Consider the following 24,902-nt stretch of genomic DNA (forward strand, 5'->3'; position numbering starts at 1 on the left):
GAAACTCATTTTGTGCTTGGAAAATTTCTCCATCTTCCCTTGGTTAGGAAAGAGCTCTAGCTGTGTTTAACTTTGAGCAAGGAGCTGACAGCATATCCCAGTGGGCTGACTGGTGCAGAGAGCCTGACGTCAGGATTTGCCTCCTGCCTCTCACACCCTCCCTGAGCAGCCTCTCAGCAGATGGCAGGCTCCTTATCTTTTGCTTCTTTCTATTTGGTGCAACCCTATGGTTCTCATGGTGCTGAGGCATCATGACACACATGTGTCACTCCGGCTGGGCATACAATGATGTCAAGTCAAGGAGAACAAAAGTATCCTAAAAGCCAGTTTTTCCCTGGCTACCTCTCATTCCCTATGACTTGTACTGATGAAGAGATCTAGCTTCAGAGTGACCAGATTCTCAATCACTCACAGCAAACTACTGGCAGGAGCAAAAACCACAGCAGAGTTTAAAATGATTATGCTGCCTCAGGTATCTATACCATGGGGAATTTTCCTTTTTCCCAAGAGTACATATCAAATAGTATCTCTGTGAGGTAGAGTGACAGGTACCATACCCATGATTATTTAACCCAAATTATCCAGCCAGTGCATAAAGCCAGGACCAGAATGCAGATTTTGGACTCTGGATTTTAGGGATCATCCCATCGAAGTAGTTGACAATGAAAATCTTCACTTAAGGGCTACAGAAGGGATGGCGTCCTCAGGAAAAGAAAATTTAAATGCCTTCTAAGTCTATTAACTGAAAACACTTGGAATCTGGGCATGTCTTATTTTTTTCCAATTAAAAAAAATATTTACATGGCAATTTATCCTTTTCAGGGAAACGCCCAGCTGAAGGTATTAATTATATTACCAACCGACTCCAAAACAATAAAATAAAATAAAACAAACAAACAAATAAATAAATAAAATAAAAGATGGTAAAATCTTTTACTGTATCTTTTATTCTCAGCATTGTTTCATCCTCACCATGATCCCACTCTGCTTGCTGGTGGCCATACATTTTTCAGAACTCCTGAAAGTTCAAACTGGAAAGAACCTCACAGCTTCTCTAGACCCCTCCTCTCAAAGAGGACCCATCCACGCCACATGTGCACACATAGAAGTAAAGATTCTACCCAGGGTCTTGTAGCCAGAAAAATCATAGGTTGGAAGGGCCCAAAGCCCCAAGAAGGAGAAAAAGTTCCCATCTCCTCCATCCTTCATTCTTCTGGTCATCCTCTCCCTCAGTCTCTCTAAAGATCTTTAAAATATACTGAGATGAGAAGCTTGCGAGAAGTAGTATGACAATCACTGAGAACATGGGGCTAGAGAGCCTAGATTCAAACCCTGACTCTAGCAGTGTGACCGTTGGCCAGTAAGTTATTTAACTTTGCTGTGCCTCAGTTTCTTTATCTGTAAAAAATGGGCATGATAATGATACTCAATTCCTAGGGTTATGATGATTAACTGGACAATATGTACAGAAAGTCTTTAGAACAGTGTCTGATATACAGTAAGCACTGGTTATTATTACTATTTTTTTTTTTCAAAAATAAGAATTTGAGAAACCAGTTTGCCTTTTAACATTCTGTTTTGTCTTTTTCAATTCAAAGTTAATTATGTTTCACCGGCATCTAACACTTGCCCAAGTTCAATGATTTAGTCCTTAAATGGACTCATAACTTAGACTTTCTAGTCTAAGCTGACGGCTTTCCTCACAGCTCTTGGCTTTATTTTGTCTGATTGCCTTAAAACTCATTCAAGAATGAGGACACTGCATGGTGATAGATGGTAGCTAGACTTATGGTGCTGATCATGTTGTAGTATATACAAGTACCAAATTATAATATTGTATACCTGAAACTAATATGGTATATAAAAATTTTACCTCAATAAAAAATAAGAAAGAAGATATTGGCTCAGAGGTTTTTCATAATATAGTTTTTACCTCCCACACATCTCCAGTCTGTAGCAATAATCAGATTACAATTTGCAAAACTCACATTCTCACAAAATCTGGGCTCTGCATGCAATGACTATGAATTAAATCCAGGTGGGTACAGTACTCAATGTGGATAAAAACAAATAAAGCTGTGAAAAATCAGGCATAAATACTCTATAGGAATGAAATGGCAGCTCGCAGCAACCAGCCTATAGCACCGCAATTAAATGAAAGGTGGAAATGGTGAAGAGAGAGGGTAGTGAAGAACAGGGTAGTGAAAATGATTAATTAATCAAAAAATAAATAGGGGCAAAAAAAGTGAAAATGGAAGGGAGGGTGCTTGGCATGGCAGAAGGAAGCTGGGCTTTGTAATGGGGGTATCTAAATCCTGGCTCTGTTGCTTATCTGCTGTGTGACCTTCCACGAATCGATCACCTTTCAGTTTTATTTTTCAACTTTTTAAAAATGGGATCATAAATCATCATCATCATCATCATCATCATCATCCATCATCATCATCATCCTGACCTTGCAAGGCCGCTACGTGGATTATAAAAGACGATGTGCATGAAATGCTTTGGAGAAATTAGCAGGCAGATAGAAGTGTTATTAATTACTTCTTAAGGACCATGGAGGCTAATGTAAAAGTGACAGAAAGTAGAGGACCTGGGCTTTTAAACACTATCATGGAAGAAAGATATTTGAAAGACGTCTTGAAATTAAAGACCCTTGAGACACTAACTAGGGATGGGGGAGTGTGGACTGGCTTTCATTGGGGCAAATAGGAAGATGAAGCATGGATTGTCCAGGTTCCATCACACACCCTGGTCATGCTATGAGCTCTTTACAATGACAGAAAACAAATACTCGAATGTGGTCAGCAGTTTGTATTCTCATCTGACTTGCAGAATATCTCCCCCCACCAAAGACGCAAACACCCTAATCCTCAAAACTTATGAATATGTCATGTGACATGGCAAAGGGGGCTTTGTAGATGTAAGGTTACAGACCTAAAAATAGGGACAGCATCCTGAATTACTCAGGTAGACCCAATTTAATCCTACGAGCCTTTAAAATCGAAGAACTTTCTTTGACTGGAGACAGGAGAGATGAAGCAGAAAAGGAGGCGAGAGATTCAGAGTGTGAGCAAGACTCAACTGGCCATTGCTGGCTTTGAAGATGGAGAGAGGGCCAGGAGCTAGGAGTGCAGGCAGCTAGAAGCTGAGAATGACCTTTGTCCATGAGCCAGTAAAGAAACAGAGACCTACAGCTGCACAAAGCTGAATTGTGCCAGCAACCTGAATGAGCCAGGAAGAGATTCTCCCTACAGCCTCCAGAGAGCCCAGGCTGACCAAGACCTTGATTTCAGCCTTGGGAGACCCTGAGCAGAAAAATTAGTTAAGCTTCCATCCCCTGGACTTCTGACTTACAGAACCATGAGATAATAAATTTGTGTTGTTTTATGCAGCTAAGTTTGCAGGAATGTGTTACAACAGCAATAGGAAATCAACACATCTCTTAAAACAGCCTTGATCTGATCTTCCCCTTGAGACTTGGCTGCAGCTAGCCAGGCTCCCAATGCTGGTGCTGAAGTTCCATCTGCTGTCCCCACCTGCCAGCCAGGTGGCTCTGGGAACAAGGGTATGTCTCTCTGTGGCTGGATGACAAATGGCTGCTCTTCCACAAGTGCATTCCCATCCCCAAACTGTGCCACATCAATGAGCATCCCCTTCTAACACACAAAGAAGAAATACAGTGAAAAAGCCACCAGGCTGGAAAGTATGAGACTCGTCAGGTTCTTGATTGTCATTCTATGTCAGTGTGGCCTGGGACAAGCTTTTATCCTCACTGAGTCTTAGTACTCTCATCTCTAAATGATAATCTATCAGATGCTATTTACATACCTCATATTGGTGGTGACTTAGGCAATAATATCTTGGCTGTATCGGTCTAAACACATTTGAGTTAATAAAGAACTTCCCTTTTCAAAATGCGTAATGGATAACCTTTCACACAGAATGAAGGACTTTGGTGTCAACCGGAAGCAGGTTCACATTCTAGCTGTACAGCTCACTAGTTAGTGATGAGTACCATACTGACCAGGTGACTAAACCTCTCTGAGCTAATTAATATACCCAGTGCATTAGGCAGTAGTGAGTACTCCACAAGATAATATCGAGTGTCTGCACAATACCGCAGATGTAAAAAAAAAAAATGCTCAATCAAGTAGTGGTATCTAGGATAAAAAAAAGGCTGAGGACAATGAACTTTCTTTTTTTTTTATGGTGACATTGATTAATGAAATCTGGTAAAGTTTCAGTTGTACATTTTAACAGTAAGGCATATGTATATTTACAGTGGACAATAAACTTTTATAGAAAGAGCTCTCGATGAAAATTCTAGATTTGGGATTGATCCTCACTTGTATATTGAGGTTTGTGCTTCCATCTTGCTTCTAATAAACATCCCTAAACAGGCAATCCTGAAATTCACTTAGATATGTAAAAGTCGAGAAACCAAGCAACCAGGAAGCACCCCATTTGTCTCTTCAGCATAGGAGTGAGGCTACTTAATGAAGTCCCCACTGATAGAGAAAAGAAAAGAAAAATGTTGGCTTAATGATTTAGCTTTGATTCTGGTTGGTTACTTTGTCACTGTTTCATTTCTGCCACTTACTGGGCAAAAGCCCTTGAACAGAATACACAGGCAAATCAATAAAGAGAAGATGGATCATCTACTTGGGCACTTCCGACCCTTAGCTGTCAAGTTAATATCTGACCTAAAAGGTGAAAACTTTCATAGAATGTTGTGATAAGTTAAGTGTCTCCTCACCAAAATAAAAAAAAAAAAAAATTGCTGGTTCATCGCAGGTGAGGTTCTGAGTAGCTGGAAAGAGCTGGCGGCACAGCCCAAGCAAATGGGCACTGACTTGCCCCCACTGTCATGCTGTGCCACCCCAAGGTATGTCTTGGAACTGTGCCTTGGGAAGGTTGTGCTGAAACCTCTTTGACCCTCAGTTCCCTCAGCTGTAAAGGGAAGATGATCCTATTAACCCTAGGAGTGGTATGATGAAAGAAAAGGAGTCTACTACCGACATGCTACCCTGTCGGGAGGCCTTTATAAACCACTACTGTGTGCACAGCTCCTACTTAGATGCTGTGGGTATCCCCTGAAGAAATAGAAGACAAAGCCTTTCCCTTGAGCCACTAATCATGCAGAAGGGAGCTCGTACTAATGACAACTTAATTAGGCTGAATTAAATGAAACTGGCTACTTCAGAGACACCTGCTTTTCCCCAGACCAGAATACTATAATAATAGCATCACATTTTGAACAGTTAGATTATGTTTTCAGGGATAATATGCCTAGAGGGAACATACAGATTTTGTTTTGTTTTGTTTGTTCTGTTTTGTTTTGTTTTCTTTATGGAGACTCTACACACAGCCCTACATTGCAGTAAATGAAGCCTGCCTGGACTGGTAATAGTTAGACACCAATAGGCTTGGATTTCTTTTTCCTCTTCTTAGAGCCAAGTCTCCTGGACAGAAGTTAGGGATTGTTGGAAGCTAACACGATTCTTTTTAGGTCACAAGGCTAACTGGGGCACAGCCTAAATACCTATAGAAGAGTCCAAAGGCTTTGGAACATTTACATGTATTAATTTTTTAAAACGAGGATGGAAATATACCAGCCATTTTGTCATCTTGCCTGCATTCTCATATAAGATTACAACTGCACTGCATGTACCATGCAGTAGGATCCGTTGCAAAGGCTAACTTCAGACCAGATGTGTACGGGGGAGTGGAGATAAAAGCAATGAGTAGTGATGAGACTTCAGCTATAAGCCGCCCACAAATAATCAGATTTGTTGCTTTGTAACCACATCTTCTACAGACTACTGTACTATTTGGTGAAAGCAAAAAAAAAAAAAAAGGCAGAAGATAAATTCCCTTTCTTAATTGGATAGATAACTTCTAATGCCTATTAAGTCTGCCCAAAGATAAGTGAAAGGAACCTTTAATAAACCAAGTAAATGAATGAAGAGAGCATTTACTACAAAAATATATATATTTTTTAATATACGAGTATACTTTATGGGAGTCAGGTGACTTTTTATAATAAAAGATATTTGTGAAAAGATCATTTTTCTCCGCCTGCTCAGAAACTTTACATCTCTTATCCTTCAAGGAGAAATGTTGGTTTCAGAAATCCTTTCATGAATTAATAAAATGAAATATCGCTTATGTGGATGAAACTAAAAGCTAAATTAAATATGCATATTTAGTATGATATGAGAATTTGAGAATAACGTAAGTCAATGTTTTATTACTGGTGTACAGCCAGGACGTGTTGTAGATGTGTCTTTCAGTCTGTAACATCGGACCTGGCTACAAAGAAACAGATACTCCTCATCATCAAAACCAGCCTGTTCTGAGGTGAAAGGAAGAGTTAAACTAGATATGCAATTTTTTTGACAAACTGCACTTGAAAATTTATACCAAATATTGAGCTTCACACAGTTTTACCACCATAGTGATATCCAAAACTTAACTCTATGTGGTAAGCAATGAAGCTCAAGGTCATTCTGAATCGGCGTCATACTACTATAGTTAGACTTCTCCTGCCCCCAACCCTCCAAGTCTTCCAGTGTCTCCTAAAGCCTAAATTCTTCTATGGTCCTGATTTATGCACCTGAAGTAGCATCGACTTTTTCAAGCCAGAAATTAGTGTTTGGTAAGTTGTTCTTCAAGTTCTAGAAACACGGATTTCTCAAGCTCTTATTCACTCAAAATCCCCCCTCTATACATATGGAGAATACATGATTGGTCATGCGTTCCATAGTCTCGTCTGCTTCTTTCTTCTTGGCTCCTCTTCTAAATCCTATGCCCTCTTTCTCCTTTCTTCTACCACAAAATTTATCATAGTAGTGAACCCTGACTGCCTCGGATTCGTCAGGACCTCGTTGTTCTCCTCCAGCTGGTTTAATCTGGTTTCCATTACCCTCTGCTCAGTGGGCATTTCCAAAAATGTAGTCCCAGACCAGCAACCTCAGCATCACTTGGGATCTTGATAGAGAAGCAAATTATTGAGCCTCACCTCAGAAACCCTAGGGATGGACCCAGCAATCTGAGTATTAGAAACCCTGCTGATGATCGTGACGCGTACTAAAGTTTGAGAACCGCGACTCCATGGAGACTGCTAGCATGATGGTTACCATGGTAATCAAAACCCGATTCTCATCTCTCATCTTTCATCAGTAGCTGAAGAACACCCCTTCATGTGGGAACTCATTCCTGGCGCCTTAGACACTGCTCTCCCTTAGTTTTCCTCCTATTTCTTAAATTGCTCCTTTTCATCCTCTTCCCATTTCTTCCTGTCTCCTTAATACAGATTTTCCAAGGAGTTGCTACTGGCTCTCTGCTCTTCAGTCGCTACACCCTGCACTGGGAAATTCCATCTTCTCCCTTGGATAAAGTCATACATTTATGCCTTTGGTTCCCAAATTTTATTCTTTAGCTTTATCTCTAGCTTCCACTGTTTTCCCATCAGCTCCAACGGCCTTTGGGGCATTAACGCCTCAAAGACCTTCTGTGAGCTATCACACAGAATTATTAAAATGAAGATCACCTTTGTCATCATTCCTCTCTCTCTTCTGGATGTCCATTCTTTTTACTTTCAACCACATTTTCCAAATCCCTTAGCTATGGGAATCTATTTCACTTCTCGACTCTCAATTCCAAATACCTGCCAAGTACTAAGTCTTTCTGTCTATCATTTCGCAACATTCCTCGTGTACTTTGCCTCTGTGCTCTGTAGATTATTTTTCATCCATCTAGAAGGCAGAACTATAATCTAAGTGTTCTTCAGAGTGAAAGCGCGAGAGAGATTACAGAAGAACTTTCTAACAGTCAGAGGTACCCACCGACGTGTTTGGGAATTCTGTCTCAAGATATTCAAACATGGGCTAACTGACCAAACAGCATAGGTTCAAGTATGTGACAGTGGTTAGACTTGATGACATTTGATACCCTAGCCAGCCTTGAGATAGCACAGTTCCTTTTATCATTTTTTTTCAAGCCCGCGTTGCCCACGCCTCCTTCACAGTGTGAGCAGATGTTTCAGCCTCAAGTCTGTCTGATCCTTTAGGCAGACCTGGTTTTTCTATGCTTCTTTTCTCTGTGATCTTTCCCCCCATTCCAATCCTCACACGCATGAATGGAGGTTATTTCATTCACTCACTCCACCTACTATTTGCTAATAGTTGGATGAGCTATTCTTGCCTTCTGGATATCTATGTCATAGATATAAGGGGTCAATGGGAGAATAGAGAAGAGGCATCATTTAACCTGGTCAAAAGGCCTAACCATGTAGACTGAGTTTTAAGGACTGAATGGACATTACCTTGGTGAACAAGAAGGGAAAGAATCTTCCAGAAGGAAAACTATACACAGGTACATAAGTCTGAGTAAGCATAATGGTGTTTGCAAGCCATGAGTGGTTCAATATGGATGAAGCAAAGAGTGATGGTAGGAGAGAGATGTATGAAGACAACTTACAAAGGGCTGTATTTTAAGAGGACGGCTTTAACTTCCCATCACAGGGAAGCCAACAAGTGACATGATCATATTTGCTACTTATGGAGATGACTAGAAGAGAGTTTGGAAGAGGGTCAGAACAGAGGAGGGAGATAAATTGATATAAAATAGGCGAGAGGTGATGAGAGCTCAGCTAAGGCAGTGGGGGTAGAAATGGTGAGTAGTGTTTGGATTCTACAGGTATTCCTGGGGCAGCACCTGTAGAACTCGAAAGACTGATTACACGAGGGAGCAAATCATCTAGAATGGCCCTTGGGTTTTAAGTTAAGTGACTGTGTCGAGAGTGGACAAGGCCTGTACAGGGAATATAAATGGAGAAAATGACAAGTGAAATCAGAACAGAGTTAATGGACTCGTCGCTTGAGGGCAGAAGAAAGGAGAGACTAGAGGAGACGGATGACAAGTTTAGAAGCAGAAAGGAGGTGGGAAAAGATACAAGGTTATTATTATAAATGTTACATCTAATAATCACTGCTACCGTTTATTGAAGATCTACATATTAGGTATTGAACCTCACAGGAACCCTTGAGAATGATGACTAGTGTCTTCATTTCACAAATGCAAAAAAACTTAGGCTAAAATATGTGAGGAAATCTGCCCAAAGTCAGCCAGTATCATGATTTAAAGGTTTATGTTTAATATTTAATGAAGGCTGTTTGGCAAATTTGAACAAGAGTAAGCCCCACTTCTCATTCTTTTAGGCATTTGGAATGTACTGCATTGAACAGACTGAAACAGTATGGACAGACTGGATATTTCCACTGTGCCATGAAAGTTGGGAGAATCTTCGCTTCACCTTATTGTGTTTCTTTCAGATTTTATGTGATTTAAGTTTTAATTCGCTCCATCCATAATCACGCACATTCTTAATTTATTGTGAAGGTGGAGATGGACCTATCACAAAGACCAGTGGTTTTCAAAGCATGGTTCCAAACTGGCAGCATTAGTCTCACTTTGGGAACCTACAAGAAATGAAAATTCCCCAGGACCACCACAGACCCCCTGCGGGGCCCAGTGATCTGTGTTTTAACAAAACCTCCAAGTGATTCTGAGGCCGGCTGAAGTTTAAGAGCTACTGAGAACTATTGACACAGGCTAAAGAGTTGCATAAGGCTTTTATAGTATGTACATAGTATGCGACAAGGGACTAATCTAAACTGGGATGAATTCAAATGCCACAGCTACTGCCTAATGAATGCCCTGCTAAGGATACTGCACAGGGAAATCTTGGGAAAGCATAACATCTTAGTTTCTTTGGATGCCAGTTCTCACACCATGCTTTGTTCAGTGTATGAGCATCTGAGTAACGCCACTAGGAAATACCAATTACTCTTTTACTTATCACTATACATAGCACAAATAGAGTGAACTTGAATCTTAAATCCCACAGAACTGAACTAAGTATGTGATTTCCAGGGAAAGGCAGTGGTGTTCAAGTTTAATCATCATCTCAGCTCAGGGTGAACGGTCACATAAGACCAATTAGAAATAAGACTGTCAATCACCACAACACAATCAAAGTCAAGGACAGAGCTGATGCTTCCTCTTTCTCCCTGACTTCGCAACAAACAACAAGGAGAAAAAAGTTTGGGAAAGATATAGTACAGTAAGGATATTTTTTGCTGGGTGTGTGGTAAAAAAACAAAAGAGGGTAGGAAGGGCTCCTGAATGAGGTAGCACATCTACATACTTTATTAACAAAATATTACTAACACAGCCCCGCCCACAAGGGGGGTCGTTTAGCAATCGTCAGCTTTTTGAAAAGGAGATTGCACGTCAAGATTTCAAGTTACGTATAATGGAGGGTGGAAATTGTGTGGAAAAAAGTAACATTCAGGCCAAAGATACTCTAAGCAGCTGAGATGTTTGGTAATTTATCTAAGAGAATGGGCTTAAACAAACAAAAACAGCCCCAACACACCACCTGCAGATGAACTGTGTCTTCCCAAGTGTGAGGAAGTCACAGAAAACACTCTGAGAGGAATATTTTCATTTTTGCTTTTTCTTTTTCTCCCGGCTAACCTGAAAGAGCCATTTTTGGAATGTACACAGTTTCCCCAGGTGACTAAGGCCCATCTTCCCCAGCATGTACTGTCATTGCTGGAGCACACAAGGCAACAGTCAAACAAACAGTATCACGACAGAGCATGCTACTAACCTGCTCATGAACTTGTACCGGCGGGGCAGGTAATAGATTTTTCTCCTGGAAGAACAGCAAAAATGAAGCCAGTCGAGAAGAAAACCCATCGTCAGTTACAGTTTGAACTAGCAAGGAAGGAAAGGAGATTGAAGATAGAAGCCTGTAAGAGGTGAAGAAGAAAAAACTAAAAAGAGATTAACAGTGAGAAATGTTGCGGGAACGTCGGGCATGCATTTTTTGAGTCATGAAATCTTATGAAACGTTTCCCATTGATACATCTTCCTCTCCTCATTACCATAATTTTTATGGTTGCCACTTGCCTACAAAACGTGTACAGGGTGATGATTTGGAGTAATTGGTATTTGTATGGATTCAGCTGAGATCAGCTTTTTTTCAGGGATGCAGAGATGCACTGCCAGCCTGCTGACAATGTACGTAATTTAACGGGACACTATTAAATTTCTCTAGCACTTTACAGAACGCTTCTCACATTTGATATAGTCGGGGTAACATAAAAATATAGCTTTTTAAAACCAGTATGGGAAGAACACTAACTAGTCAGTACCAACACCCGGTTGTAAATAACCACACTAGGGCAGACTGCCTAATCGGTGGCTCTGGTTATAGGTGAATTAAAGAGTAAACCAAAGAATCCTGGAATTTTTTAAATCGAACTTAAGCAGGATCTGTCACACTTCCATGCATCTGCAATTTTTAACATTAGGCAGTCTGAATAAAAAGAATATGTGTTAGACGGTTTATTAAAATGCAATCTCCCGTTCCATATTCTGGGCCTCAACCAATGTTGCCGTAATAAAACTGAGGCAGTTTATGTGTATTCTGAACTGTCACTGAGCTATCTGGCTTTTGGAAAATGGAAAGTTTCTATACCAAAGCTTATTTTTCCTATCTGTGAAAACTTAAAATGCAACCATGTTTTTAACAGGCAAAACTATAGGGATGATAAAAAGATCAGCGGTTGCCAGTGGGTTGTGGTGGGGCCAAGGGGGAGGGATGAATAGGTGGATTGCAGGGAAGTGTTTAGGGCAGGGAAACTATGCCATATGATACCATAAAGGCAGATACGTGACACGATGCATTTGTCAAAACCCATAGATCTGTCTGACACACAGAGTGAACCCTAAACTATGGACTTTAGTTAATAATAATGTATTAATATTGGTCCATGAATGATAAGAAATATACCACACCGTTGCAAGATATTAATAATAAGACTGAGTGAGGTAAGAAAGGGTATATGGGAATACTCTGTACTATCTACTTGATTTTCTGTAAACCTAAAAATGCTCTAAAAATAGTCTATTAATTTAAGAAAAGCCCCATGTTCATGGACACATAGCTATTTAAGAATAAAGTCTCACTGGCAATATCCCACAAGAAACCTATTCTTCAACTTCCTTTTAAACACTGTGAGAATAACGATGCAAGGAGACTAACCCTGGAATTTAGAAGGACAGTCTGCAGAAAATAATAAATACAGATGAGATTGCTAGGGGCATTTACATTCAGGCAAAATGGTGTTTGTATATTTTATTGAAATGCTATGGCAGGGCAGCTCCTCCTTTGGAAATTCTTATATGTCCTTAAATAGTGTTATTTGTTTGAAACGCTGGATGAGATGATAACATAAGTTTTAAATGCATCAGGTTGCATCAATGAAATTATGCTCAGATAAAATCACATCAATATTAATGAGGCCTATTAGTGTTCACACATCAATAGTATCTTCTCCTAAAATTGTTGTCCTGCAGGAATCTCTACATTTAAGAAGAAGATTAGTATTCAGAGATATGGTTTTCATTTTATTGCTTGGATCAGTCTCTTCATGCTGCATAAGAAAAGTATTAGTGATCTTGCAGATGGCACTTTTCCTCTAGGTAATGAGCCTGCCAAGCCCTTCACACAGGAAATCCTTCTAGGTACAAAGGGAACATGCTGTGCATTAACACTGCTCAGGTTTCCACCATCTGCTTGGGTTCTTGGCTCCAGATGTGTGTTCTGGCAGAAGATTTTGTGAGATTTCTACTGAGGAGGGGGTATCAATTTCACTAAGTTTCACTACCTTACTTTAATCAGAAGATAGACTTTTGGCTTTGTTGGCTACAAGATGCTGGTCTGATATTTGACTCCATCCAGGCATATTTTGTAGTGGTCCTTATGTGCAATATATTATTAATCCATATTAGATAGTTATAGCATTGATAACTGGCTTTAATTAATTATAATTGTAGTGTAATGATTTTCAATGGAAACTAAATTGCTATTCCTGCTCTCTCTCAGTGATAAACATTCATATTTTAAATCTTTGGGTTCTTAGATTTTCTTCATAACATTTTAAATTCAAAGATGAGAACTATATTTATCTCAATTTCTTTGAGAATCTGCCAGGAGGGAAATAGATGCTAGAAATCCCAGCCTCTATTTTGACTTAATACTAGAACATAAAGGCCAACAAACAAAGAAAATAATACCCACCAGGGAGATATATTACAGGCCTATGAATGCAAATAGCCCTTCTCGAAATGTGCTCCTAGCTCCTCTGTTTCTATGAATGCAGCTGATTCTTTGTCTCTATTACTTTCTACAGTTCATTAAGAGGCAGATTTTAGAATTGGCACTAGTTTGCCACTTTCCTATTGTCTGACTTGATCTTATTGGCAAATTGCAAACCCAAAGTATGTAATTCTTTATTCCCTTTGGAACTGTCCTTGTTTCTAAATCCCTCGCCCAGTTCCATTATGGACTTCCCACACATCTTGGCAATTATAACGTCAGGTTTAATACATGATTTTATTTCCATCCAGCAAATGAAGATCACTTTTCCTTAATCTACAGGGAAAATAAGAATGTTCACTTTAAGATGAAGGTAAATTATTCCTCGTAAACAACTAAGCAATCCACACAAAGTAGTTTCTATTCTTCTTGGAATAAATATCAACGCTTATCTTTGCACAGTATTTATAAAGTGGCACTTTAAATTTTAAAAATAGGTTGTTTTTAACAATAGAGCACATTTTCATGAAATTTCTTGGATGTGTTTCCATAGGAGCAGATTTTAATGTTTTCCTGGAAGGGACCTGTCGGTAATGACCATGAATACAGCCTAGCACTGCTGATACCTGGAGTCTGGCCCTTCAATGCAGCAGTACACGAGGCTTCCAAAAATGGCGCTGTGGAAATGAAAACGCTACTTAGAAAATTCTTTTTCACAGGCACTAGTAATAGCTACCTGCTAAGGAATGAATCAGCCAGGAAATTTCACAAAAAGTCATGAAATCATTATTGGCCATGAAGACATATTGCACTTCCTAAATATCTGAAGAATTTTCTTCTGTAATAGCACTGCGTTTCAGTTTTACTCATTCTGAGAGAAAGAAGAGCACATTACATTTACACCGAAGCGGCAGAGTCGGGGGAAATATATTTACACCTACCTGAAAGGCATTCTTACATTCATTTGTTCTGCGTATCTTCCAAGCACTTCCCATGGGGCATGCAACTTCACAAAGATAATGTCACTATTTATTACAGAGGACTGAAACAGAAAAAAAGAAACTAAATTGAAAAGTATATCCAAGTCTCCTACAGTTTAAGTTGGAACTTAGAATGCAAGAACTTGTATGGAGTTCGAGTTTGTGGCATTCTTCAACAGTAAACTGGGCTGTTAAATGCGCGTCTATTCATTCAACAAATATACCACTGGGTGTCAGGCCCTGGAGAACCAGCTGTGAGAAAAGAGATATGAATGGCATTGACATTCTGCAAAAATATATTTAAAAAGATGGCAAAAAGTTAAAAAGAGGAGGATAATTTCAGATAGTGATGAGTGTTCTGAAGGTAAAAAAGTAATGGGAAACAGAATTACGGGATGGGGTCACATACTATTTTGGAGAAGAAGTCAAGGTTTAGGCCCTCTTTGAGGAGAGGACACGTGAGCTGAGATGTAAAGAAGGAGCCAACTGGGTAAAGACCATGGGATCAGTGTTCCAGGCGCAAAGGTTCTAAGTTCGGAAATCGTTCGGTATGTCTTATGTTTGAGGGACAAAAAAGAGAGCAGAGAGACTGAGTGTAGGAATCAGACTGGCACAAGAGGAGGCTAAGAGAGTGAGCAGGGGCAACAGCGTGCAGGGCTTCACCGGCCACGACCAGACGGCTGGAATTTATTCTAGGGACACTGACAAGCTGTTTGGATTTAGGTTTCCAAAGATCACTCTGGCTGCTGTGTGGAGAATCAATTACAAGGGAGAGCTGCAGTGGAGGCAGAGAGAGGGAGAGATGCTCTGATCGTCCAGACCGAAGAAAGTTGTTGCTGGTGGAGAGATAGAGGCGCCTAAGAGATGAGACTTAAAGCTGGGTCAGTATCAGGCCATGCTTTCTCAAAGGAGTACGTTCTCTGGCCCAAAATCTTTGCCTTCTGTGGGTTTTTGTTTGTTTGTTTGTTTTGTCAACACAGAACTTAGGGAAGTAAAACTAGGACTTCGCACCTTGATAAACATCTAACAGGTTTTAGCCTATGTCTCTGGCCAAAGAGACATCTCCAATGATGAGATTTCCTTTGGAAGTCATTTCCCAGGGCGAGGGCTGGGTTGTGGACGAAGGCAGAAGATGAGAAAACAGTGAGCCAAACCAGTTTAAATAAGCAACGTGGCCAACGATTTGTCCATCTCTTCTTCACACAGGGTCGTTCTGGACTGCATGTCATTTAAAGTTTTATAGTTTAAGAATGTTGACATATGCTAGGCCTTTGTGGCTCGATTCTCCTTATAATAGTATTTAGAAACAATCTAGTATTTTTTCGCAGCTGGCAAAAATAGCAGCTCAACTTTGGGCTCTAACTGGGGTCAATTTGTGCTACAGGGAATTGTTTTCCAGTTGTAGATGATGTACAATTGTAATCATTTCTCATGTTTTCATTTAGGGTTTTTTTTTGCAAGGCTTATAAATACTGTACTTAATTCATAGGAATGAATATCCTCAAGATATTATAAAAAATCAAACTGGTCTCAGCTACAATGTACTCAGAGTCGCTGGTGATGCTGAACTTCCCATGGGGAGGAAGGCCAAGGCCCAAATCCACAATGCTGGAGGGGTGGGGGCACTCTCTCACATTGCTCTGAAAAATTCAAACTTTCTGGTAGTTCAGCCTGAAATAAGTTTTTTCTCTTTAGGCTTAGGACAAGCAGATTTCTACCTAAATGCCCTGAGGAAAAGGGATGTTCCCATTATTCATGGCTGATTCCTCCAGGCGTAGCACAGCGCCTGGTTCAGAGGGAGCACACAACCAGTATTTGTGTACTTCATGACTATAGTTAGTGACATGTGAATAGTTAGTCCCGGCGCATGTGAGAGCTGTGGGTCCTGTGAAGTGATTGTCGATGAAATAACTCTTGGTGCCAACATCCCGAGTTGCTGAAGCAAACACCGAGGGAACAAACGGACAAGTCAGGAACCCCTGAAGATGTGATGACCAGTGCTGTGTCTGCACAAACCGCTTGTCTGTGCAGTAGCTTATTACATTCAGTCTTCCCAGCACAGGGGCTTATTGCTAAGTAGCCAGGAGGAATGACCTCATAGGTGGCAATGTCTGTCCAGAACATACGGAAACATGGCGCACACAAAAATCCTCTCCATCCTGTCCCATTCATGTCTGCAGATGCACTGATCCGAGATGCTCTCACAGCTTATCAGCTGAGCATTTCTTGGAAAAGAGTGGCATTTGTTTTTCAGAGACAGTACAGCTCTTTAAGTTACAAAGTGGAAAAAAATAATGTATTTCCTAAAAATGGGTCTTTTTGATTATATTAAAGGTACACTTCAGAGTCTGGGATGGTTTTATGGCTTCCTCATTTGGAAATTTTAATTGTGAGAAAGGAATTCGTCGGATTCACCTAGCTTTCCTCCAAGATTCACTGTGGTTTCTCTCTCATCTAGGAGAGAAACAATAAAAGTGTCCAACACGGAAGACAATATGGGAATAACTAACTCTTGATACGATTCACAGAATCAATCATACTTTGATTTAGAGCAGAATATAATCTTAGAATATACTTTCTTCATGGAATTACTTTGATTGCTAGTTTTACAGAAAATAAACCATCTAGTGGACAAATAAGCATCATATATCCCCATAAATGTATAAAAACATTAAGAATACATTAGTATATTGCACTTTTAAATGCCACATGTCATGGAAAAGCCAAGTTCATTATCGGAACACACACTGAGTCAACTAAAATTCTCCGCTCAACCATTTTCTGCATAAAAGCACAGCTGTTTTGATTCATTCAGCATGATAAAAATGACTTTTTCTTATTATTTCAATTATAATAAGACTCGACTTATTATTATTATTTTTTAGTGTTTTGGAAGCACTAAATTTTGGACGTACTTTTACACATTACCTTATTTTATTCCCACATAAACCTTGGAGAGAGGCTTTCCTTCAACTTCTTAAAGGAGGAGGGAGAGACTATGGGAAGGCACTTGCTCACAGCCAAACAGAATGTTTATTCCAGACAGAGCTGAGTCCTTACCCGCATCCCTTGGCTCCCTTGTCAATTTTACCTAATAAACTCTGTGGCTTAAGTAAATTCATGGCTTTGTACATGTATTAAAGATGCACAATCTCCAAATTGTTTATCAGTTTATACAAACTAATCTGAAAATAATTTCCTATTTTAGAAAACAAAACAAGAAAAACAAAGAGCAAAATTAAGCTACTAATGAACTGAGAATTTATGTGAAACTACTAAAAGGTATTTTGATAAACTTGAGAAAAATGTTACCTGAATTCCCTTGTATGATAATAAATATCTATTCTTAGATCCTGTGTGTATGCATACACATGTGCCCAAGCGTGCATGCGTGTGTATGCGTGTGTGTGTGTGTGTGTGTGTGGCTGTGTGTGTGTGTGTGTGTGTGTGTGGAGGGGCTAATTATTTTACTCAGTCTTTCAAGGACACACTGAACTTCAGCCCAGAAAAATAAATGTGAAATAGATGATTGCTTTGTATGGCTTATATATCACTCTTTTCTCTATGGATGAATGATTATGCTACTGTGTCTAAATAGGTTTTTCCTCATTATCAAGTATTTCTTTCCACATAAACAAGTGTACAAGTGCCAAAGTGAAGAAAAATTAAAGTGGCTTTTTTGAAACCTAGAGTTGTTTTGTTAATATACTGCAATAAAGATCCCTTAGGTTAGAACGTAGGGAGAAGAAAAATGACCGTTTACAGGAATCTGGGAAATATCCTTAGAAGAAAAATGGGAGAAATTAAATAGCAGTGTGGAAACTACCTGGAGTAGAAATAGATATGATTCACAGAAAACGTTCCTTTTCTTTCCTTCATTCAACAAGAACGTATTGAACACCTTTGATGTAACAGGTGCTAGGAATGCGAAGATATATAAATCATGGTCCTTGCCTTGGTATGTCACGATTTAGTAAGGGAAAGTTAAATAAGGCAACAGTTAGGAAAATAAGACATAGCAGGCTATTATCTAATCTAAGCAATCCATCTCTCAAAGACATGTATACAGATGTACCCATCTCTATATCTCATGACCCCTGACCCACTGCTGAGACGGGGACACTAAGGGGCAAACAGGTTCAGCTGTGGGGGCATGGAGACAGATCATAAATTCAGTTTTGGAAGTGTTAAGTTCAAGATACCCATAAAAAGATGTCTTGTGAGTAGTTAGATAAATGAATCTGGTGCTCAGGGGAGCAGTCTGGGTCAGAGATACAAAGTAAGTGTGGCTGGGATATAGACAATATTAAAATCCGCGGGACTGAATGAGGTCACCCTGGGAGAGAGCATAGGTCCAGAACAACATTGGGAGTTGAACCACAGCGGTTAGTTAGAAATTCAGACTCTGAAGGTTGGACTGCACACATTCACATGTCATCCTCTTAACAGCTCCGTGATCAAGCTCTCGGACCTCTCTACGCCTCAGTCAGTTCAACCGTAAAATGGGAAATGATAACAGTATCTTCTGAATTGTATTAAATGACATGATACGGGTTAAGAGTCTCACAGTTCATTTAAAAACATGTTAGTAATCATTATTTTCAAGAAGGGCCACACCATATTGGTGGTGGTGATAAGAACACAGCCCTCACCCAAGTTATAACCTGAGAAGGAGACAAACAAAGAACCAATATCTAGCAAGGATTTTCTAGTCTTTGACTAGAAGGCTAAACTAGAAGAAACCCTGAGAAACCCATATCCTGTCTCCTGTCCCTCCACAGTCCCCAGCACCTGCTGAATGTTCCTCTAGGGACATTCATTTACTCATCGACATTCAGTAGACCAAATTCCGACCCTCACGGAGTTTAAGTTTTATTGGGGACACAGACCCTCAATCAACACATCTTTCTGATGGTATGTTTAGAAAAAAGAAGGGTAAGGAAATAAAAAGTGGTGGTAAAAAGGAAATGCTGTTTTAGATAGAGTAGTGTGGACTAGCGTTTAGCTAAGGTGACACTTGAGCAGAAATCTGGAGTGCAGAGAAAGGTTTCAGTATCCAGGGAGACACCATTCCAGGCAGTGAGAAGAGTCAAAGGCAAAGGGCCTGGGGCAATAAATATACTTGACATTTCCACTTATAGAGCATGAAGGGTCAAATCAGGGTAGTCACATGCATCTGTTCTGTATCCATTTAGGCAACTACCTGGATATCTCATATTCATAACTATGCTGTTAGTAAAACAAAGCAAAGCCCTGAAATGCTGGGGTAAAAAGGAGATATCGATTTCCAATTGGGAAGTCAAATAAGCCTCTTGGAGGAAAAATAATAGTGGTAGAGGTGGGAGCACTACATGCTAGGTAGTGTTTTAGGGCTTTTACACACATTAAATAATCTGAACATCACACCAGCCCTGTGAAGCAGGTATCATTACTTTGACTTTCTGCAGACAAGGAACGAAAGCACAGAGATTGGCTAAGATCACACAGTGAGTAAGAAGGGAACCCAGACTGTAACCAGAGACAGTAGGGCTTCAGAACTGCTGCTCAACAGGAGGAAAGTTGGGGCTAACGTGAATGCATTTTCTCATGGATTCCATTCCATGGCCATTTTGGTTTTTGGAAAAATGCTTAGCTAGCTATTAGAACCCAGGGTACAGTGCATATAGTTCTCACTATGTTCTAAAATGAATGCAAAGCCAGAGGTAAAGACAACCTTGAAGTCTAGTTCTGCCGCTCACAACCTGTGTTTCTGGATATGTTACTTAGTTCAGGAGACTCGGTTTTCTCATCTGTAAAATGGAGATAACAATACCCATCTTTCAATGCTGTTCTGAAGCTGACACAGTAGGTGGTTCAATAAGAAAAATAATTTCTATCTCCCTGTTACTGAATGCTCAAATGGACATTCCACCAACCCATAGCTGATGCCGGAATTTCTTGGTGGATCTGGAATCTAGTCTCAGAAACGGATGGAGAAGTGTACATTTCTGGAGGACAACAGGGCTTGAAGTAATTGTTAAGCAATTTCAACTTCTCTCAGAGGGGCTGCCACCTAATCAGCTGTGTGTCAGTAGGTAAATGACTTGTACTTTTCTGAGCTTCGGTTTGCTTAAAAAATGAGGGCACGTGTCCCTAAAAAGACTTTTGTATTTTTTAATTTTTCATTTCCTTAGGGATGCATCAGAATTTGTGAATGTATTTCATTTCAGCAGATTTTGATGCGATTATCTCTCCACAACTCATACACACAAACACACACACACACACATACACACACACACACTCACACTCACACTCACTCACATACACTGACTATACCTCGGGTGGAGAGAAGCCTAGGAGGTGTTCTAGGTTCTTCAATGGTCACAGAGCTCATTCCCTAAAGATGACATTAGCATCAGCAACAGGAAGTCAGTGTGTGAAATGGCCACTCACTAACGCTTAGCAGATCTTTAAATAAGGTTCCCCTAAGACTCAGTTCCCCTAGTCTCAGCTACCTGTTCTTCCTCGGTGATCTCATCTCAATGGCTTCAGATGTCACCTATCATCTGATGTCTCCCAAATGCATAACTTTGGCCCAGATCTTTCTTTCAAGTTCTAGATCGGCATAGCCAATGGCATAACCAATGGCCAACATGATATCCACCTTCAGTGTCTCATCAGCATATCAGACCTGACATGTCTAAAATCATCTGCTTCTCTGACAAAACTCTTCCTCAGTGGCCCCAGATTCAGGAAATGGCAGAGCCATCCCCCCACTCACTCGAGAGTTGCCTCTGACTTCTCCTTTTTTCCTTACTCCACATCCAGTTAATTACCACGCTTTATTAATTCTACCTCTTATATCACTCTCAAAACCACCCACTTCTCTCCATCCGCACTGCCATCCACCCTCCTTTAAGCCACTATCCTGTATCTCCTTGAAGACTGCAACAGCCCTGTAGCTGCGCTCCCTCCAATTCCATTCTTGCCTTGTGTATTCTGACATTAGAGACATCTTTAAAAATGCATGTGATCTATGGTTTTTCACGGCTCTCTTGAAAATCACTCAAGTGGCCAACGCACGATCTGGCCACTCTCTTACCTTGTACCACTGGGTTTCAGTCACAAGGGGCTTCTTTCTTTTTTCCAAGCTGACAAATCCTGAGAATCTCAGGATTTTCTCATATACTGTTTTCTCTGCCTGGAACATTCTGCTCCATCAGGTCTCAAGTTTGATGCTGAGCAGAATTCTAGAGGGCCCTCAAGATTCCCACCTGGCCAGTGTACACGTCCTGAATAACCACCTTTTCTTGAGTGTGGGCAGAATCTGTGACTATGAGGGGATATCATTCCTGTGACTGGGATACTAATCTGTTGACTATGAGTTAACCAACAGGAAGATTATCTTCGATCGGCTTGAACTAGTCAGGTGAATCCTTAAAAGAGAATCTGCAGGTCAAACTGAGTCTCCTGCTGGTTTGGAAGAAGTGGGCTACCGTGTTGTGAAAGCGCCTATGAGGGCAGGAAATCATGAGTGGCCTCTAGGAGCTGAGAGCAGTCCCCATTTGGCAGCCAGCAAGAAATCGGGGACCTTAGTCCAACAACCGCAAAGAACTAAATTCTGCCAATAACCATGTGAAAAGACCTTGAACTCCAGAATAGGATGCAGCCTGGCTGACAGCTGATGGCAGCCTCATGAGATCCTGATTGGAATGCACAGTTGAGCTGAATCCAGACTCCTGACCCACAACAACTATGAGATCACAAACATATGTTGTTTTAAACCTCTACGTTTAAGGTAATCTTTTATGCAGCAATATAAAACGAATATAGGTCATATTTCAATTGATTCTGTAACTATATATTTCACTAATGTCTCTGGAAGACCATACATCTTCTCCACAGTTGTATTCCCAGCACCCAGTATATTACTAAGCACTTAGTCACTGAGAATGAATGTTTCCTGAATTAATTTATGAGCTTCTTGAGATCTAGACTATCAATATGAGAGCAAACTTTCTCATATTATTGATTATCTTGTTAAAACACTATTAGACAGAAAAAAGTTCATATTTTTGCCACTACGAAGATTTCAACATGGTGTAAATTCATGGGAAGCTCGAATAAACATTCTTCTAGGCCACAGTCAGGAGAGGACTAGTGCTAAGTTGCTAAGCACAAATCTTCAAGTATTTCATTAAGCAAACACTGAAACAACTCGGTTACTCTGCATCAACACTTTTGATCCCTACATCAAGCCTAGGAAAATTACTGCATCAGGAGAGCTGAAGAAAATCAATATTTGGTGTATCATTCAGGATGAACTAAGTTAGGCTGCTGCAACAAATATCTACTAATATCGGTGACTTAACTAGAGCTGTACTGTCAACATGTGGCAATTAAGTACTTGAAATATAGCTAGTCCACATTGAGATGAGCTGTCTGTGGAAAATATACACTAGATTTTGAAGTCTAAGAATGTCTAAAAAAATGTAAAATACCTCCTTAATTTCTATCCTGATTATATGTTTAAATAATAATTTAGATCTATTGGATTAAGTAAAACATATTAAAATTAATTTAATTTTTTTAACTTTTTATACATGGCTACTAGAAAATTTAAAATTTCTTTATTTATATTGGCTGGTGCTAGAATAAAGGTTTATTTCTAATTTATGCTACATGTCTACTGAAGGTCAGCTCACTGTAGTGACTTGGTGATTCATGCTGATGGGTCACTGTGACAGAAGGAAGGCAGAACTCAGGGAGATTCACCAGGACACATGCCGCTTCTGCACCGAGACCGTTGGACAGAAGTAGTTACAAGGTCATGAGTAAGAGAAATTATATCTGATTAGTGCTAATTAATTCACACTGATGTGGAATATCCTTCCTCCATCACCTACTTGGGATCACAGATTCATTGTGTAGAGCAAATATCTTATCTTCCTCACAACAGAACCACTCATAAAGTCATTCCACAAAGGCCTGAAGATAATCTCAGGAACATCCTAGGAACTATGTTGGACCCTAGGGATATGGATAAGACTAAGGCATGGTCCTGGATCTCAGGAAACTTACAGTTCAACAGAGCAACTATTATAAGAACTACAAATAATGTGATGACTATAAACAAAAGTTGGTCTAGTGTCCTCTGGGATCCCAGAAGAGAAAATGCACATTTTGTGGATGCCCCCTCCATGCGGTAACAAGTCTCCCCTCAGAAGTAAGCAACGTCAATTCTGATCCACACAACTCCAAATGCTCTTCTACTTGTTACAGATCATCTTAACATCTCCTTATTCCTTCAAGGTGGTATATTAGATAAGCTGAACTTGGGAACAACTATATCATCACAGTTATGCTTTATATTATCACAAATGATCAACCCGCTGATAACTATATACAGTTATGACTCAAGCAACAACCCACACATCATTATGTCCTTTGTAAGCATGAAATAAACACTATTGACCCAGAAAGGATAGATGAGCAGGGGTTCACTGCCGGGAAAGAAGTAATTTAACTTTGGAAATACTTTCTTATGCTCTTGGAAAGGATATAACATCCCTCCCAGGTCTATTCTATTTGTCTCTTAGTAGAAAGCTGATCAAAATTAGAGAATACGGTAACAGTGTTATGTAGCAATACAGCTTACAAAGTTATATTTACCTAAAGGTTATAAAAAAGCTGTCAAGAAACAGGGCTCAATGATTTTTGATAACAGAGAAATGTAGCTGATAGATTATACCTTGTCACGTCAACTCCTCATTAGTATAATGATGATAAAACTCCACTGCTTACTTTTAAAGGGCTAAGCCATATATATATATATGTATGTATATATGTAACTATAATTACATATTAGATAATACAAGTACGAAGTTATACATAAATACATATTAGTATATATTATTACCTACTATATATGTTAATATACTATATTAGATAATGTATTTGAAACCATGTTTTGTAGGTGTCATGAATGTGTCCCCGGCATAAGGCTCTCCTTTCCTTCAGGGCACAATGAAGTCTGAGCTTCCTGACCCACTATAGTAGGCTGGAGCCATATGATGAGCTCTCGCCTTTGAGCTGTGATCAGAAGCCTTGGAGACTGATGTGAATTCACCTTTCTCCACCACAGAGGCAGGTGTCAGGTGGAAGTTTCTGTAATGCTGGGTCTCTGGTAACTACAAGAGCAGTTCCCTTCTCTCTCTCTCTGCTATTCTGAGATCAAGAACTAAAACCTATTGCCCTTAAGCCTCTGAGATGACAAAGTCTTGAGCAACATGTACAATTCATATAAAGATCTATGTGGAACTTCATGAGATCACAGGGTAAGAGAGAGATAGAAGGAAAGAGGACCCAGCGCCAAGTTGCAGGATGCTCTAACATTTGGAGATCAAACAGAAGAAGAAGGCAAGCCAAGGAGATTAAGAAAGGGCCAATGAAGAAGGGAGAAATCCGGGAAAACATAACATGTCCTCCTGAGGCAAGAAAAGAAAGTTTTGCAAGGAAGGAAAAAGCCACCCTGTGGATGAATGATCTTGACGAGGCCAAAAGGATAACAGGGATAGCGTGACTGCTGAGAGCAGTTTCTGTGGAATGGTGAGGGAGAAAACCCGGACCAAGAGCCTGGTAGGCAAGGAAATGGAGGCACTGATGGCAGACGAATCTTTCAATGTTTTTCTGAGAAGTGGAGAAGAAAAATAGGGTGGTCATTGGTGCAGAATACAGAGGTCAAGGCATTTTTCTTTTTAAGA

The 24,902-nt window shown here is 40.0% G+C and overlaps 1 protein-coding gene across 12 annotated transcripts in view; it reads right to left on the reverse strand.

Moving 5' to 3' along the window:
- Positions 1 to 24,902, reverse strand: part of ANO4 (anoctamin 4) — a 329,614-nt gene that overhangs the window by 109,235 nt on the left and 195,477 nt on the right. For 8 of the 12 annotated variants that reach the window (XR_005656166.1, XM_039877984.1, XM_039877979.1 and 5 more), the window contains 2 exons: positions 14,119 to 14,219; positions 10,682 to 10,726 (listed from right to left, as the gene is read on the reverse strand). Coding sequence is in view for 11 of the 12 variants with exons in the window: in XM_039877984.1 (XP_039733918.1) it covers positions 10,682 to 10,726; positions 14,119 to 14,219 (146 nt within the window). In the remaining variant the exon portion in view is untranslated. Of the gene's footprint in view, positions 1 to 10,681; positions 10,789 to 13,803; positions 13,855 to 14,118; positions 14,220 to 24,902 lie in introns of those variants that run through there. The other 4 variants (XM_039877985.1, XM_039877981.1, XM_039877989.1 and 1 more) reach the window with 3 other exon arrangements.

The sequence above is a fragment of the Pteropus medius genome, unplaced genomic scaffold (assembly GCF_902729225.1).
Source record: "Pteropus medius unplaced genomic scaffold, Ma_sr-lr_union100, whole genome shotgun sequence".
Classification (NCBI taxonomy): Eukaryota; Metazoa; Chordata; class Mammalia; order Chiroptera; family Pteropodidae; genus Pteropus; species Pteropus medius.